A 19124-nucleotide genomic window follows, 5' to 3' on the forward strand; every position below is an offset into this window, starting at 1 on the left:
GATTCTTGTTTGCATCTCTGATTTATCCCCAGCTCAATATTTGTTGGATGAATGATAAAGATCTTTCTGAAAAATCTTCTCAGAAATTATTGTAGTGCAGGTCTTGGGTGCTCACAGAGGCAGGCTCTGAGTGCAAGGGGAAATCAGTCAGATGATGACTCAGGCAATAAGCCAGAATAGCCATTTTCACATTGGGAAAATAAAGTCACCACAGATAGGACTGCTGATGCTCCAAAGTCACATGGTTATCTCTGTTCTCCCTGGGGTTTACCCATTTCCCACCTAGAGGTATGAAGGATATGGAACTGGATGCCTCCTCCATGGAAAAGAGGTTTGCCTACAAATTTTTGAAGAAGATCCTGAAATATGTTGATTCCGCTCAAGAGTTTATTGCCCATTTGGGTACGTATCGTGAACTATCACAAAAATATGTGCTTCTCATAATAACTCATAACATCAAAAAGAATTTGATGGCCAGCTCAGTGGCACAGTGGTTAAGTTCACGTGCTCCACTTTGGCGGCCCAGGGTTCACAGCTTCGGATCCCGGGCGCAAACCTACACACCACTCATCAAGCCATGCTGTGGTGGCATCCCACATACAAAATAGAAGAAGATTGGCACAGATGTTAGCTCTTCCTCAAGCAAAAAGAGGAAGATTGGCAACAGATGGTAGCACAGGGCCAATCTTCCTCACAAAAAGAAAAGAAGAAGAAGAATTTGATACTTTATCAAGGAATGATGCTTTCATGCTTAGCTGTTCATGATTCATTTAGACATATGGTTTTTGGGGGGAAATGGTAGCTGAGATTTTTTTTTCTCCACACTTAAAAGAATCAATTTCCTCCTTGGTTTCCTTACTGGGTTTGATTGAACCATTTGTCACTTTTCATATAACTCATCCTATTTTAATTTTTCCGTTATTTGCTTTGTGACTGTGGGCATGTGACTCAACCTCTCCAAAGCTGCTTTCTCATCCATAAAGTGGAGAAAGGATAGTGAAACTGCTTAGAGAACTGACACGAGAAATCACTCACCAGCACAATTGTGAAGTACTTTGTAAAATATAAGATATTTTGTAAAATCAGATGGCCTTTTCACGGCCTTTGGAAAAGCTGCTCTGTTTCTAAAATGCTGTGACTCTTTTTTTGTTTTCTTTAACTCTGATCAACTTAGTGTTACTTTTGCCTTTATAGAAGCCATTGTCAGCAGTGGGAAAACAGAAAAGTCGCCACATGACCAGGAGATCAAATTCTTTGCCAAAGTAAGTGACTCTCTGCACTTAACCCCATCACTTTCTTCTTAGGATCTACACGATTCAGGGTACACGTTAAGCTGATCCAATAAAGATACCCAAAACTCCAGTGGCTTCAATGAGATGGACATGTATCTCTCTGTTGTGGAACAGTCCCAAGGCAGGTGGGTGGTCTGAGGAGGTGGGCAGCCTGCTCTGCTCTACGCCGTCACCCAGGGACCCAAGCTCTGTTGATGCTCCATCATTTTCCAAGGCGTAGTCAGTATGGTCCAGACAGGCTCACCTGTACCACATGTGTGAGAAAGGGAGACGGAGAGGGGAGGGGAGGCTGTCTTTTCTTTAATATTTCTATCCTAGTGGCTACAACTTGGTCATTTTAGCCTCACCTGCCTGCAACAGAGATTGGGTAATGCATTCTCTAGCTGGGTGACCCCATGCCCAGCTAAAACATGGGGCTTTCTGTTGCTAAGAGAAAGAAGGGGAGAATGAATTTGTGTGCCAGTGAGCAGTCTCTGCCATCCAGCCCTACTCAGAGGACTAAATGTCTGTGAGGCCTTGGGGCAGACACACAATGCTCAAAGTTCGTAGTGCCAGGCAAGGCCTCAAGTGTGCCTGCTGGATGCTGTGTCCAAGAAGCCCTGTCTAAGTACAGATGTCGCACAGGACTCTCCTGAAAATGCTGACTCAAGGCTGTACTCCTATTTCTTTGGGATCTTAGTGGGTGGCCCTATCCTTTCACACATCTCCAAGGCCTCTGGTTTCAGAGCATAGAAGAGGAAAATGTATTAAAAATAGGACCAGCTTTCACAAGCTTTTTGCTCAGTGAGAAGGAACTTTTTCAAAGGAACCAAAGGAAGGGCTTTGGCCGGCCTCCTAGAAGTTAATTTCCGGTGGATTTTCCAGGTTCTTCTCCCACTGGTTGACCAGTACTTCACCAATCACCGCCTCTACTTCTTGTCCTCCCCTCTGAAGCCCCTGAGCAGCAGCGGGTATGCCTCCCATAAGGAAAAAGAAATGGTGGCCAGGTGAGTCTACAACAGAAAGAGAAGGTCACGGTGCTGATGTGATTTATATAATACCTCCACTTCCTGGGGACTAACTGGTGAATCTTTTGGAGAAATGAACTGTAGCCTGATGAGTGGTAGCTCAGAGGTCTGGGTTATCATCTTGGTTTTGAAAGTAATTTTATTCGTACTTACCTATGTATTATTTTGGCAACCAAGAGAAGTATACTGTTTGGGGGGTGTCAGTAGGGCTTGGGGAAAATGTACATACTCGGGTGAACTTCTGTCCTGAAATAACATTTAGAAAAAGGCAAAGGTAATTCTGAAGTTTGGGAAAAGCAAACCTACAACATTGAGAAGAAACAGATTAATGCTGCTTTCAATCCCATTCTCATCATGATTTTTAAGATTAAAATTTTAAAAAAGAATCAGATCTTACAAGTCCTGGTGTGGATGATCTGAGATTTGATATCTGGAGCGACATAATTCAATTTAAATTCCTAATAGGAAAAAATTTGTCATCAAGAGCACTAGCCTCCCTTCTCATTCTACTAGGCATAACATGTGAATACCTCAACAGAGATAAGAACAAAGTACTTCATGATCAGGCTAAGAGATGGGTTCTGCCATACTTCAGGTTCTCTCTGTGTTTGATGTATGAGTGACAAAGAATGAATTAGACTTCTAAACGGCAAAGAGTTAAGGACTCTAAAGGGAGCAGTCTGTCACCTCTTTCCCTAGCATCCATTGATGGTGAATGGTGTACATCATACTTTCCAAGGGCCCAGCCATTAAATATCACCATCTTTGGGGGATATTACATCTTTGGATTTCTCTAACATCTATGAAACACAGCATGGCTAAGCAATGAGCTCAGTATTTCATATGCAAGAGTTATTGCCCACCTGTGTAAGTACCATTGTGAAACATCACGATGCCCTAAATTCTAGGAACTGCCTGTGTATTTTGGTCTCCATCTCACAGAGGAGGAAACTGAGGTTTGACCAGGTCCATTCCAGTGCCTGCAGTGACCTGGGTAGTAAGTTAAGGCAAGAAGGAAAAGTCCTCTCTATCCAGGTCAAGTGCCATTTTCCCTGCACTGTGATTGCTTAATCTCATGTATTAAGGGAGGAGCTCATGCTGTCAAAATGAGATACACCTACAAAAAATAAAAATAAATTTAAAAACTTAATTATTTTGAAATGTACAGGGAAGTTTGCTTTGAAAAACTTCCACATATGAATTATTGCTAAAGCTGATCATCATTCTCAAATGAATGCGCGCGACGAAGTAGTGTGTGCTTGTAGTTATAAAAAGGAAAGGTAAAGAAACAGATGCTCCCTTCGAGTCTCAAGAAGGAATGCACCCTTCTAATCCATTTTAGATGTTGGACCTCCAGAATTGTAAGATACTAAATTGTATTGTTTTAAGCCAAAAAAAAAAAAAAAATGAGATACACCCAGAATAGTTATGGACCAAAGATTTCCTAAATATTTTCAGGACGCACCAGTGTATTTTGTAGGAAGTGAGGGAAATGAGGTACAAAGTGAGATATTCAGATAATCCAACAGAGGGCAGGTGTGTCTGTTTTCTGCATCTATTTTTCTGAGATTATTAATTCATGGAAATGTAACATTTGTTCAGCCAGGCACCATTTGTCACGGCTGCAAAACAACCTGGAGCTGATGATCAGCCTTGCAAATAGCTCTCAGAGCCATCCGTGCGCTTGCCGCCCTCCCACGGAAGCAGTTGTGTCTGCACTGAACGTGTTCACATCTCCAGAACCCTCTTGTTTGCCTCCTTCCCCAGCCCCACCTCTTCTGCATCTGATGCCATTCACCAGTGCTTCCCAGACTCTCTCCTCTGGGATCCCTCTAATTTATCACCTCAAATATGAGGTGGAGGGAGGTGCCTGGGGACTCCGGCCCCACATAATCTCTGGGCTAAGGACAATGCTTCTACTTAAATCATGGGCTCCACAGGGGACAATAAGGGACTCCTGGGAATTTCAGGCCCTGGCTTCGGCATGCCTGAGAAAGCACCTCTGCCAGCAGGGGAAACCGTGTTAGTGTTAGGATCGAACAACCCAACCATCTGCTTTAGTTAGAAAAATGTCATTTTGTATTTAGACAGAGCATGAGTCCACTTTGAAGTATTTCACCAGAAATAACTGAGTCTATCAGCCCCTAATTCTAAAAATTAAGAGGATCATATGATTACTCTGTACTTACAGATGAGAAAGCTAACGCCCAGAACGGTAAAGTGGCTTAACCTCAACAGCCCAGCTAGTTATGGCGGAGCCACAGAATTCATCCTCCTCCAGGCTGTCTCCTCCCCCAACTCCAAGAGTCCTGATCAGATACATATCTCCAAAAAAACACCATGGGAAGAGAAAAGAAGAAGCAGTCCATATTTAATTTCGCGCTGGCTGGCTGCCAAATTTCTATTAATTTTTTTTTAGTTCTCTTAAGCTCTAGGCCAAGGGTTCCAACTTATTTCCACCACAAAAACAAAGGACTAACCATGAGGGTCTTTGGCCATGATTTCCAGTAGATGGCCCAGAAAGGCCCAGGGCATTCATTGAAAACCATTTGCAGGTGAGCAAATTTTCATTCCCGCCAATGCCTGGGATGTCTTTCTTCTCCATTTGAGCTGTACTCTAAACAATTTCTGCCTTGTGTGAGGCAAGAAGCCCATGACTTCTAAGACCTTGGGAAGAACTGCGGCTCCATCTCACCTTAGCATCCCATGGCCTGTTCCAGGTGTTTTTATTCCACCTTCCCTCTTTCTTTTCCACCAGGAAGGACTGCTTTCTGAAGGGGTTGCCAAGTTCTGTCTGGCCTAGCTGCGCCAGTGTAAATAATGTCAAGAGTTCTGAGAAATGCCCTCCCAAGAACATCAGTACCACAGGTCAAGTGATGGCCGTAGGGTCTCTAGATAGGGTCCACCAGAAGCGTGTTCAGAAACATTTATGGGTTCTTTTTAACTGTACAATGCCTTCTATTAAGCACTGTGGAAAGTAAAACAGTAAGACACAACTGGACCTCCAAGAGGTTCCATGGTAGAAAATATGGGCAAAAGCATGGTGTAGGGTCAGAAAGCACAAAAGTATAGGATGTGGGCTTTCCTAGCTTCCAGGGACACAGCTAGGACAGCAGTCTGGTCAGGCCTGTAGACTGGTGGGAGATGGCAAAGAAAAGCATTTCTTAAAATGTTTTTGTTCAACACAGTGTCCCCTATACCTGAATCATTACCTTTCTTCCAGTTCCACCTTCTAGCCCACCTTCCAACTAAAGACTTACACCCCCAGTGAAGGCGGCAAAATCGTTTGCAATCTATTGCAACAATGGAAAAAGGGTGCTTCCTTCCAGAATCCTCATTATTCCTGAATGTCATACAAATGAATGTTTCAACACACAGTGTTCTATAGCAAGGGATGGTTTCCAACAACCGGGTCACTGCAAAGTACTGTAATGATTGCAGAAGGATTGTTTTCTGTAAGGTTGGAGCGGCCTGCAAGGTACCTTTCATGATTCTCCAAAAAGACAGCGGGACCAACACGTACTCATAGTGTGGTCCAGAGGAGCCTTCGAGAAGAACAGAGTGCATCTTCCTAGATACCATTCTATGCCCTTTGTTTTTCAGCATGGGGACCGGGGGAGGTACAAAGTAGTCCTTGAATATCTGAGCCTTTCTCACTTGCGTTTTCTGCTTCAGCCTGTTCTGCAAACTCGCTGCTCTTGTTCGACACAGGATTTCCCTCTTTGGTAAGTGAACAGAAGCATTGCTAAGGGCTGCGCTCCTCCCTGTAATTACTCTGAACTTGGCGTTTGCCTTTATTTGTGACTCCCACAGACATCCGGAGCCTTAGGACTAAGGTGTCACCTAAATTTGCCATAGAAAATTGCTCTGAAGTGTGATAAATGACCTCTCTACCCATTTAACAGCTCAGATTTTCCACGCCAGTGAAGGTTTTAAGCTCTGCCTCTAACATCCATCATAAAGCGGATGTGTCAGGCCAGAGATAAATGCATTGTCCCTGAACAGAGGCTTGGCACTTGGTGTGTTGCTGGTTAATTATGCTGGGCTGTGGTTTGTGCACATTGAGAAGATTGCATTTAAAAGACAGGCTTACAAATGTCCCCCTTTATCCCTTTTGCCCTCCTCCACCTCCCTTCCCCCCTGGTAACCACCAGTCTTTCTCTGTATCTATGTGTTTGTTGCTTTGGGGCTTTTTTCCTATGTTCCACATATGAGTCATACTTGTGTTTGTAAATGGAAGTTTTCTAATCCAATCACTCCTGTATACTTGTATCTGCTGGCATTGTGCCGTGAAAAAGAACATTCCCTCCGCCTTCCATACCATTGACATCTTTTTTTTTTGACTATCAAAAAAAGACAGGCGAATGATTTGGGAAGTCACAGGTGATATTTTTTATTCCAGGGAGCGATTCCACTACAATGGTGAGCTGTCTTCACATCTTAGCTCAGACACTTGACACAAGGTAAGTCTGCCTGGTTTTTTCCAATAGTTTCTCACAACTCCTTCTCTGACCCTCTCTCCTCACTTATTATGGTACTGCAGAGAAAACATGTCACGGCTCTGCAGGAGCTGGGGAGAGAGGCAGCCAGGGAAAAGATGGTGCTTACTCTGACATTAGCACTCTCTGTTTCTTGGTGGACGTGATGGAGAGCCATGTCATGGCATACGCTGAACACTAAACGCTGAGCATTTCATCAATTCTTGTCTCCTCTTACTAAGAAGTTCATCTTTCAGAAGATAAAATATATAATGTGCTAAAGTGCCACTTTGTACCTCATTCTCCACAAAAAACGAAGAGCTGCCTGATGGGTGGCAAGGCCATAAGCATCCTTGGAGAAGGGAACCACAGCTCTCTGAATTCTAAGTGGCCAGGAGCAAAATGCAGGGAGATGTGACTATCAAAGGATCAGAGACACAGATAGTTTTGAGCCATGGCCTGAGGTTCTGGGAGGAAAAATGGCTGAAAGGGGAGAAGGGTGTCTTAAAATGTATCTATGTAAATTATGATCATATAAATATAAATGACTTATGAGATAAAAAAGAGAGGAATTGTGAAAAGGACAGGCAGGGAGCTTTCTTTAACACACCGCATTTAGTAGGGCCCTTGTCAAAGCTGAGAGGAGGACACACATTCCAAAACCCAATGCAGAAGAGAAATTCCCACTTAAAAGTGTGGCCAGAAGATGAAAATCTCCTCAAACAAAAAATGGTTACCTAAAAACAGTTAAGGCTAATTAAAGGGAAGTTTTGGGTTTTTGAGAGAAACAAACATGTTGTAGACATATGAGGACAGCACACAGTTTGCAGGATCAACCAAGACATCCCAGGAGACTGAAATCCTTAGTAATCGGGATGAGGAATCTACTCCCAGAACCATACTTTTAAAAATGCTGGTCAATGTGTTTGATAATCATTCATGACAAAACCTGCGACTAGAAAGTTCGGAAGAGAGCTTGAGAATATTTACAGTATCGGAGCAGGCTCCAATGATATTATTTCCTTGCTTTTATTTTTCTTGTTGGTTGGATGAATACTATCAAAAAATGCTGTAGATAAAAAGCATCTGTCCTTGTAGCAAGCCTGTCATAGTCTTGTGAATAAGATGTAGAAATATGGAAAATAATAGATGACTTGTAGGTTTTGTTACAATTCTAAGTTTTATAAAATCGTTTTGAGAGAAGGCCCCAGACACCCATAGCTCATCTCCATTCCCTCAGGTCACATTTCTGTGGCTTTTTCAGTGTCTGATTAAGCTGATGGTTTCAAAAGGGGCTGGCTGTCCCTCCTCCCTCACTTTTTCCAAGCTATGACATCCCTGCAAGCCAATAGGAATCTAAGCTTCAGTTGACTTATTTATTTGTTCTCTCTCTCCCTCCCTCCCTCCCTCCCTCTCTCTCTCTCTCTCTCTCTCTCTCTCTCTCCCCTCCCTCCCTCTCTCTCCCTCTCTCTCCCCTCTCTCTCTGTAAGAGGTCCTACATCATAGGGAGAGCTAAAAGTTGCTTATCCCATGGTGAGCTGCAAGCAAAACTCCCTTCTCCCTCCTTTTGGTTAGATATTTACAGAAGAATGTAGCCTCCTGCACTATTGGCTAGATGGCAGGTGATCAATACCAGTTTCCTTCTGAATCGTCCTCTACATTTCCTGAAGAGTTGAGCACTGATTCCCTTAAACTGAGCACCCCGTCCAGTTGCTAGGCCCCTTGGGGGGTTGTGTGATCCAGGTTTCTTCCTGGATGCTAACTGCTCTCTCCATTTCTCCTGACACAGTGTCATTGGGTGACTGGAGTGTCAAATGTCGGGCCCAGGTTGCACTGCAAGTCACCAGTTTCAAGAAGGGGGTTGACCCAAGGTTCAGATTAGACTTCTGTTTTGAACATTTTTTGCTTACAGGACTGTCATGAAGTCAGGCTCAGAGCTGGTGAAGGCTGGGTTACGAGCCTTCTTTGAAAATGCCGCAGAAGACTTAGAGAAGACCTCGGAAAACCTGAAGCTCGGGAAGTTTACCCATTCCAGAACGCAGATTAAAGGCGTTTCTCAGAATATTAACTACACCACAGTGGCTCTGCTTCCCATCCTGACGTCCATCTTTGAGCACGTTGCTCAGCATCAGTTCGGGGTGGACTTACTCTGTGAGTCAGACTGCCGTCTGTCATGGATTTATATGGACATGGCCACAGATAGGAAGAATGTGACTCACTTATGTTGACCTTTAGGGCAGAGTAGAGAGATAATTGCTACACACTTTTTTCTTCTTAGATTTAAAAATGAAGTAATAGACTCTTGGAGGGAAGAAATCCCCAAATTTGAATAGATAAATTTAATCTTTCCCACTATTATTCTGGACCAGAATTTTCCACCCACTAGGTTAGCTCTCAGCCATTGTGCTCCTACTTAATTTGAAAAGGTTATCTGAGTAATCCAGTAGGAGATAGAGGTTTGCTCCCAGGGTTTTTCAGACACCAATTTTCCTGTTAAGAAGTCCTAATTTATTCATTGGTTACCAGGAGCAAAGGAAAGATGCTAACATTTCATTATCTGTTCCTTCAGAAGACCATAGCCAGTTGGTTTTATTTTAGTCTGCATTTAGTACCATGTACAACCCTCTCATGCAAATATTCTGCCACCAGGCTTCAGTTTCACACTTTAAATGTTGGCATATGCTTCAATTTAACCAGTTGTCTGATAGCTAAGACTGTGTCTTCATGCCTCTGAACAAATGAAAATCAGTTATTTCCATGCAGTAGGAGGGAGGGGTGGGGGAACATCAAACTCATTATTTTGTGTCATGGAAACAATGCACTTCCTTGTTGAAAAGTAAAAAATTATATTAGTTCTCATTGTGTTAAATTAGTCCCGGCCTTATTATGAATTCCAGACATTAATAGGGCCATGTAGCCTAAAGATTGAACTCTTTGAGTTGCTAAGCAGAACAATGCCCTTCCCTTAGGAAACAGGGCAAATTCATGACATGATTGAATTGCCTTTTGAAAAACATCCATCAGAGAGCTTGGGAGAGGCAGACATGAGGAATTTTGCTCTATCTCTAAAGAGGTAGGGATATTGTACATATCTTCCTAGGGAATGAATGAAAGTCTCATTCAAACTTCAAATTTCTTGCATTCTTCCTTTGAAAGGAAGGAAATATTGTCCCAGACAAAATTTGACCACATTTTCTCCCTCTTCTGGGGAAAAAAAAATCCCATTGTGGAAGGACTCGGTCAAATGATTCCTTTCCCTTAGCAACAATGAGATCCACATCATAAGCCACTCAAAGGGCCTGGGATGGTTCAGTTCCTGTCACTGTGTTCTCTCTCAGTTCAGCAACTAGCATCTGGGTAAAAAGGCACTATATTCAGTAGAGAGAGAGAGATCTTTGGATCTTGGGAGATGCCGGCACGTTTTTTCTGTTGGTGGACCCTTTCCATGGGGGGGAGGTGGAGAGCTGGGATTGGAGCACAGTGATGACAGCTCTTTTTTGTTCTTTTCAGTGGGCGACGTGCAGATTTCATGCTACCACATACTGTGCAGCCTCTATTCCCTTGGGACAGGAAAGAACATCTATGTTGAAAGGTAAGTAGAGAACAAAAGAGGCCAACACATTTGAGCTCAGAAAAATGTTACATTCTTTAAATACGTAATAACGTCTTTTCATTCCAGCAAAATCAAAATGCTCATGGGATGGTGGTTTTGGCCTAGGTTATGAAATGTGTATGGCAATAATAAGAAGTGTAATGAGGCTCTTGAGATTTATGACTTCTGTGCAGATAGCTGGTGAATGTGTGTGGCTGGAGGAGCAATATAGCTGAGCTAAATCATGTGCTAGTGACCAAAACAAGTTGAAGAAATGTCTATTGCTTCATAATCACAGCTTTCAAATAGCTTCCAGAGTTCCTGTGGTTAAAACTTGCTGAGAAGCTCAAGGGACGCGAGGCAGTTGCTGTTGTGTTTAATGAGTTTCTATGTGATACAGCCCTGGACCTTTAGCATGCTCGGCTGTCAGATTAGCTATAGTTTTAAACAAGTCTGCACTCTGGGAGCAGAAATGCTATTCAATAAGCTTGAATCTGAACAAGCTGATTTGGGAGGTGCTTGAGTTCAACTTTGCTCTCTAATCTTCCTGGAGCAACCGAGGCCTTTGGTGACCCCCTGCTTTTCAGCCTCAAATGTCATGTGTTTGTGTTGTTCTCTTTAAATCCACAGGGAAGATCAGGAGGATAAACACAGTATTAACCAACTCTGGAGTTAGTCTTATCCTTGAAAGATATTTTTTCCTTTTTTGCCTTTCAAACGAGGAAACTGGAAGAAATTCGATCTGTGCTTAAAATTACTTCATCCAAACATCCCCTTGGTATCTATGCTCCCTGTGCCTCCTCGATCTATGATGCTTTTATCTAACAAACCAATGATAAATCCTTGTTTCACATCAAAACTTACATAAATTTAATTGCAATTTCTTCGCAATAAAGCAAAAAGACTTCAGCTCCTTCAAGAACTAAAGAACTAATGAAATCATATACTATTACCCAAAATATGCATTGAAGAAACATCTCTGTCTTTAGAATAACAGCTTCCAAATAGCTGCCACAGTTGAAGAAATTAGTTGAAAAACTAATGACTAATTTATTTTTATTATGATTTTAATTCCGATGGTTGCATAGCCTTCCTTATTTTACATAAAATATGGATAGTTTTGTCACTTAGAAATAGGACCTGGGCAGACCAAATCAATAAGAGAATTAATAAAATTTCTTTCACTTACTATTGAATTTCACTTAGGGAAGGTGTAGGTGTCTTTAATTCATTTCTTCCATTAAGCTTTTGTGAATATTTTCTCAATATCTTTTCTTAGTCTCTCAGTGTATCAAGTGTGTATACGCAGACATCTATATGTGTTTCTTTGTGCAGTTTTTTGAAAAGCTTATGCATTGTTCTCTTGGAAAAAAAAAGGCAAAGAAGGGTCAACTCTGAAATGTCAGACCGGAAAAAGACTGCTCTTCATATGACTTTTTCTGCATTAATCATATATTCATTCCAGTTTTGTCGCATATCTGCTCTCCCCAGCACTGAATATTGGCGCCTGTGTTTTATACTCCATGTTGAAAGAAGTCAGGACTTGAAGAAGCACCTAGATCGAGGCTCCCCCTACTGCCTCTCTGTTAGTTAATGAAGCAACTAAGGAACTGAAGATTTAAAATCTTAGAGTTGTGATGCTGCCACTATTAATGACTTTTGTTTATTTTCTTTTGTGCTGTGAAAGTAAGACATACTTATTAAAAAAAATCAAACTACAGAAGTAAAGTTAAAAGTCTACTGTTTTCTTAGTACATCCTATAGTCATGGGACTTTGAGTTAGTGATTTAATGTATGTTTATTCTCTACTTCAGCGGACTTGGATCAGCAGCTACAAAACAGGTTATTTCTCACTCTTCCACTCCACCCACCTCCAGTGGTTTCTGCAGGCTGGGAGTCAGGTCATAGTTGTGGCAGGTGGCATGTACCCTCCATCCCTGCTCTGGTCCTGTCTGCCACTCTGCAATATGGAACCTGGGCCCCAAAGACATGTCGTTCAACAAGTCTCCTAGGGCCCGCTCATACCCTCAATCCTCCTTGTTTCAAGCAAAAACTCATATTCTGGGGTCCTCAAAATCTCCATGTTTACTTCCGGAGATTTCTACACTCTGCTCTAAGTCTGGACAGTATGTTTCAGTCTCAGCATCCTCCCTGGATTTGGTCCATACTTTGTGGTTTGAAGTTATCACACATTTTCCAATTTTAGCATAGATCCAAATTTCTTCCCAATTTTTCCCCCAGTTCCTGTGGGTTTTAGGGAGGAAAGTACAATAAAACCCACCATTTCTCAACCACCTTTTACTGAACTTTTTTTGGCTAATGAATGTCTGTAGGTTGCAAGGGAACCGCTAAATATTTGGTTTCCAGCTATAGCTTGAGTGTGCCTTGTGGGTAGAAAAGATTCCAGACACGCAGTGATAGGCTTAGCTGTGAGGTGGAAAAGTCACTGAGACAGAGTAGGGACCTTTCTTTTGGAATATTTTCTAATTGAGACAATACTGAGAAGGTGGAGTTTTCAGATACAAAATTTCAGAGAAGGGTAAAGGCTCTAGGCATTTAACCCTGGAGAAAACTTACATTCTTTAACATGGAGATTCTTTGATTAATTGATAGAGCATTTGCTGAGGTTGGTCAAGAAAACTAAGTTTGGAAATTGATTCCATTAAGCATTGAGTCTCCATTTTATTTCAAGGAAAACTGTTTTTCCCTTCACACTTTAGAGAGATGTCTTGGTTCCTGCCCTGCCCCCTTTGATCAATTGTTTCTAATGAAACATTGCACACTTTCCCTAAACCTCTGAGATTACTAGTGTTGCTCTCTAGCACCCTGCCCTGCCCCTGCTGTCTGCCCCTCTGCTACGTGTGCCATCCTCTCCTTAGCATCCTCTGGAATATACATGAAGGAACTTTCAAAATTGCAAAGCACCAGATATGTGCAAGGCATAATTATTATTACTATGATGACTGTGTCTCAGCCTGTGCCCCTAACAATAGACATTTGAGAAGCAAGACCCCAATCCATGGAAATAAAATTGAGAGATGGACTGAGGAAATAACAGAGACTGAAATACACATTGAACCCTCTTCAGTCCGTCACTATTGACCAAGTACTATTATATGCAAAATACTGTACTAGGCAGTAAGAACTGAGGTGGAGGAAAACAAAGAGTTTCCATATCCAGTGATAAACTCTTCATGTAGAGCCTTTTTTGCTTTGTTGCTGTTTCCATAGCCCTTGCTCTGTTTGGTCCACACCCACACTGCCCCCTAGGGGGCGCTAATGGCTGGAGAAGCCTTATAACAGCAGACGTTGCTCAGTCTCTCTTGGGCCTGGAGGCCAAGGTCATTCACTGTGGTTTTTCACAGCCAGGAGTGTTAATTGGCAGACTTCTGGGCTTTACTTTTACAAAACTTTTAACAGCTCAGCCAGAAGAACTGTTTATCCCTCTTGGCCGAGTGGCTAATTAGCATCATGTGTGTGCTCCAGACTAGAAAATACCCTGTTGTGAGTCTCTTGAGACTCAGATTTGTCAGTAATTAATATGGGAGAGGACAGGGACGTGCATGACCCACAAGTCAGCACAGCACTGAAGAACTGTCTTTTGCCCCAAGGATTGCCTTTGTATCAGACTAACTTTCTAGAATTCCACTTTTGTGAGATGGTGACTTTAATTTTGGTGAGAGAAAGAGAAAAGAGAGGAATAATGAGTCAATTTATCACCAAAGCAACTCAGGACCAGCAGTTTCGTAGGTCCTTCTCCGTGGGCCAACTAAAATTTGCTCTCAGATTTGACATTACCCCTTGTCACCCCTGATTTTCACCTGGACTTTCTTTCATCAATGCTGTCCCGTGGCATTTCTTTCCCCTTCATGATTTATCTCCTTATTTCTTCCTCTTCCTCAAAAGGCAAGACTGAGGAGAGGAAATACAATATTTCTCCTCGGTGGCCACTGTGGTTGGTAAAAATGGTGAGACTTGACTGAAAAAGACAGCCGCCACGTATGGATCTTCATATTTGATGTACACAGGCCCTCACTCTCCTCAGTTGTCACTGAGGGTGTTGGTCATTCAGGTCTGAAATTAAAATGATGTCCCTCTTCTTATGCCTTTCCACTACCTTGAGTTTAGCAAAGATGGGAAATCATCAAGGAAGAGATGGTGAGAAGGAACGCATGGTGGGGGTAACAGGTCTGGCCTGGGCCTGCTCAGAAGTGAAGCCACGTTGCAGAAGCTTCTCAGAGAGGAACCCTGGTCTCACACCCTCCCCTCCCACCAGGGGTGCGGCCTCCAAAGGGATCCAGAGCAGCATTAATACTCAGGGCACAGGAGGACTTGTTTTGTCCTAGGGCTGCGGCTCTGCCTCTGAGCAGACCTGGCTGGGGGATTTAACAGGCAAACCTTCAACAGAAGGACAAGGCTGCTCCATTAGCTAAGAAGTGATGGCCTGACTGAGGACGTTCTTGCTTGCTAGAGGCTAATTTTAAAGTTACCTGCTCAAATACTTTATAGGCAAATAAGCTGTCAGCTCGTCCCCTATAAACTGAGCCTAAGAAGACAGAGTATAAGAAAGAAAACCATGTATAGTACCTGTCCTTTAAAGTAATTAAAAGATCACTTTTTTTCATAAGTTTGGTAGCTTGACGGAAGATTGTGTAAGAGTTCCAAGGAATACGCAGCTTTCTACCAACTCGTTCGCTCACTCGCTCCCTCATCCTCTCTCTAGTCCAGCAGATTCCTCTAGCATCTCCAGCAGGACACTTCTGTGTCCCCTCAGGCTAGCCCTCTGTAGGTTCTGATTCTACCCCCAGATAGTCTTGTCAAGTTGTTTTCTCAGGACCAGTTAAGATAACATTTTTAATCCAATTCAAATGTGTCTCTTTCTCTGTGCTTTACTGAAGTTGCAAGCTGATTCTAATCCTTATAATTAGACTATAAAGCTATGTTATCACATTTCTTCAGGGTTCTCTATTTCCTCTGCATTTGTGGAGAAAGAACTTTCATCACCTGGAAGACAAAGCTAGGGTTAACACTGTCTGGTTTACTCCTCAGTCAAGATGGCTCCCCTAGCCACCCCCACTCCCCACCCCCGAGTAAATGCTTGTTATCCACGTCCAGTCCAGAGACCCTACAGTTTTGACATTCTGGCTCCTTGGTCATGCTGAAATTGTTGGCTGTCGTAGTAAAGGGCAACTGACACAGTCTTAGGTACAGTTTTCCATGGGGAGCTGAAGGGAACCTGAGGGCTGAGTGCCTTTCTGTTTCCACAGAATTGCAGAGTCGAGTAAGCATTTGCTCATGGCTCCAAGTGTCCCCTCCCTAGCTGACAGTTTTCTCCATGATGGTTTTGTAACATCCCCCAAGAAGCAGGCTAACACCCTCAGCCCCCCGGGATTCTGCTAGTGGGCTTCATGTACACAGCATCAGTGCTCAGTTTGAGTTGATCAGTCCCAGAAAGGGCAAACGAGATGGGCTTGAACACTGTAAGCCCTTCCAATTCTTAATTATGATCTGATTATCTGCATTTTCACTAATTGTCTTTGTATCATGGGCTCACATTATTGGTTTATTTGAAGAAATTTTTCCCCTTATCTGGGAACTGACATCACATGTGTACCTTACAGGTCAGGTGTGTTGTCGGTCCATGATTGAATGCCAGTGAGTGGCGGAGAGATCCTGATGGGCAGAAAACAGATAGCTCTGGTCTCTCATTCATCAGAGAGCAACAGATGTCAGCCCCATACAGTGCCCTTCAAGCCAGCACTGTCACTGTATTGTGTCACTAACAGAAAGGACCTGCTGGGTTAGACAATACAACTCGAAGGCTAGGCCCAGGTCTGGGCGGGGGAAGCACTGTTTCAGGACTAGCTCTGCTTTGCCCAGCCTGTGGCTGGTTCCATCACTTACACCTGCAGGCTCCGTCATCCTGCAAGCAAGCACACATCCTTTCAGTTGCAGAACTAGAAATCTGAACTAGGAATCCCAACCATTTTGTTTTCATTTGATTGCTTATTTCACAGAAAGACTTAAAACTCAGAGCTGAATACATGGTGGACACAAAAATATTTGTGAAAGGAAAAGGGATGAGTAACAGGTTTTAGAGATCTTTCCTCTAAATCAAGCCTTATGCTGTAGGACCTATTGTTTCTATTGCAAAGCAGGATCTCTTTTTTTTTTGAGGAAGATTAGCCCTGAGCTAACTGCTGCCAATCCTCCCCTTTTTGCTGAGGAAGACTGGCCCTGAGCTAACATCCATGCCCATCTTCCTCTACTTTAGACGTGGGATGCCTACCACAGCATGGCGTGCCAAGCGGTGCCATGTCCACACCCGGGATCCGAACCGGTGAACCCCGGGCCACTGAAGCGGAACGTGGGAACTTAACCGCTGCACCACCTGGCCAGCCCCCAAAGCAGGGTCTTTTATCTTGTGTCTTATTGGTGCTTTTGGCCCATTATCTACTGTTCCTACTGGTGGGCAGAGGCTCTATCCATTGCAAGGAATAGACACAAAGAAATCACACAGAAGATTTCAAAAATATTTTAGCAACAAGAAGGATCAAATTCAATCTGGATGCCTGCTAAACTTGCTCTCACACATGCTGGGAGAGAAGAACAAAGCTACATAGTGTATAATATCGCCTTGACCAGTTAAGAACCAGGTTCTGGGTAGTGAGACCATTGTAAAGCATTGGTTAGTGTCCAGAGGAAGATGCGAGAGGAAGAAGTGCTTGCAGCCTTCTGAGCCCAGGGCCCAGGGATATCCAGTGGAGTGATCTATGGGGAAGTGGCCTGAGATCCTGGGAAAGGGACCTGGATGCCAATGCATGGGGCCATCATGTGAGTGGCACCAGTTCTAAAGGAACTTCTTTGTTTCCAGGCAACGTCCTGCCCTTGGAGAATGTCTGGCCTCACTGGCAGCTGCCATACCAGTGGCATTCCTGGAGCCCACCCTTAACCGCTACAATCCACTTTCGGTCTTCAACACCAAAACCCCCAGGGAGAGGTCTAGTAAGTATCTTCCTGCAGAGGTCATCAACCCAGGTGCTGAGAGGAGAGCCGCTGGGAAGGAAGGCCACAGAGGCAGGGACCAGCAGCCCTGCAGCACTGTTGGTTTGCGTGATCTGAGAGGAGCCGGGATGTCAGAGCTGGGGCTGTGTTGCGTGTCTCTGTCTTACTGGGAAAATGGGCTTGGGCAAGAACTGTGTCATCATTAGACTTTGGTTTTTGTCCTCTATAAAACGAGGAGACAGTGTAGTTGATTTCTAAATCCCTTCTATCCTAAAACCTCAGGTTCTATTGTCTGCCCTGGGCCTCAGTTCTCCTGCATCTGGGGATGTGACTGCTTTCTTAGAGTTTCAGCAGAAGGGGCACGCCTGCACTAATAACCTAATTACACTCCGCAAGTCCAAGGAGAGGCTGTGTTTCCAAGGCTGATGACCACATGTTCTCCATCTTCATGGGAAATAAAGCATAAAAAAACACCAGAAGGAACTGAAATTATGCAAGAAACAGAATTTAACAAGAGCACTGATGCACTAAGTTCTAGGACAGCAGTCAGCAAACCATGGCCATGGGCCAAATCTGGCCGGCTGCCTATTTTTGTAAATAACTTTTTAGCGGAACACGGTCACACCCACTCATTTACTTGTTGTCTGTGGCTGCTTCAGCACTATATAGGGGAGGAAAAATAATTTTCCTTCTGCCATTCCTTGTTCTTGGCTGAGACCCTTCCCTCTGTAAAAAAAGACAGATTAACAGGAAGGGGAAAAAAACCATTTTAATTACATACATACAAGTCTGTACAGGAACCCCGTAAAGATATGAGACTCAAGAGGCAGCCAGATGATTAAGCCCTTATATACCATCCCGAGCTAACAAAAGGAGAGGGTTCTGGGGCTTCAAAGGGGAGGAGGCAACTATGAGTTGAGAAGGAGGGTGAGAAGAGGAAATGTATGGTCAACAAAGGTTCCACTGCCCTGCAGATATCTCTCAGATAAAAGGGGTATGTTTGGTAATCGTTCTTGTCCTCATATTAGCTCCCTTTCTATGTAAATTTCCTTTATAAATGTAGATTTCCCTTACTCTTTTTTCAGAGCTTCTCCTTGTGCCATTTCTTAAAAATAATCAGCTTAAAATAATCCTTGGAGTGGCACATTCTGCCAGTCTTCAACTACCGTGGCAGAGTTGAGTAGTGGCAGCAAAGACTGTCTGGCCTACAATGCCTAAAATATTTACTCTCTGGCCATTTACAGAAAATATTTTTCATCCACTATTCTAGAATAACCTAGAACTGGAATCCCAGGCAGGTTGTAAACCTGCCTCTGGAGGGTGGAAGGGAGAATCTTCATATGTGTATGAATTGTGATCTTGTTGACGACCAAAGGAAGAGAACAGAGGAGCTTCAAGCAGGAACCCTGGAATCAAGCTTGGACTTCAACTGGAAAGAACTACAATGATTTAATAGAAGATGAAGCAAAAATCACCACACCATAGGCCTAAGAAATATTAAGAAAAAGAAGAAGCCATAGTAAACCGTTTCAAATTAGAACTCATCCTATCCAGAACCAGTACTTCCTCAAAATATTAAAACGCAAGGCCAGTAGATGACTGGAGTGCATAGCAATTCCTTTAGTTCGAGCCCCCTTTTCACACTGCCGTGAAACCCTAAGGAAGAGAGTTCTAAGGGAGTTCGGGTTCATGGCACACTTTCCTTTGTCACCACCCTTCTTGCCATCTAAGAATGTGGAGTGCTAGGCCA

At 43.3% G+C, this 19124-nt stretch overlaps 1 protein-coding gene across 12 annotated transcripts in view; it reads left to right on the top strand.

The window, feature by feature from the left end:
* RYR3 (ryanodine receptor 3) overlaps positions 1–19124 on the top strand; it is a 485038-nt gene that overhangs the window by 393548 nt on the left and 72366 nt on the right. For 11 of the 12 annotated variants that reach the window (XM_070584411.1, XM_070584464.1, XM_070584437.1 and 8 more), the window contains 8 exons: positions 283–402; positions 1195–1262; positions 2157–2278; positions 5975–6024; positions 6702–6762; positions 8690–8928; positions 10288–10369; positions 17244–17374. In XM_070584411.1, coding sequence (XP_070440512.1) covers positions 283–402; positions 1195–1262; positions 2157–2278; positions 5975–6024; positions 6702–6762; positions 8690–8928; positions 10288–10369; positions 17244–17374 — 873 coding nt within the window. The remainder of the gene's footprint in view (positions 1–282; positions 403–1194; positions 1263–2156; positions 2279–5974; positions 6025–6701; positions 6763–8689; positions 8929–10287; positions 10370–17243; positions 17375–19124) is intronic. The other variant, XM_070584420.1, reaches the window with a different exon arrangement.

The sequence above is a fragment of the Equus przewalskii genome, chromosome 1, assembly GCF_037783145.1.
Source record: "Equus przewalskii isolate Varuska chromosome 1, EquPr2, whole genome shotgun sequence".
NCBI classification, from domain to species: domain Eukaryota; kingdom Metazoa; phylum Chordata; class Mammalia; order Perissodactyla; family Equidae; genus Equus; species Equus przewalskii.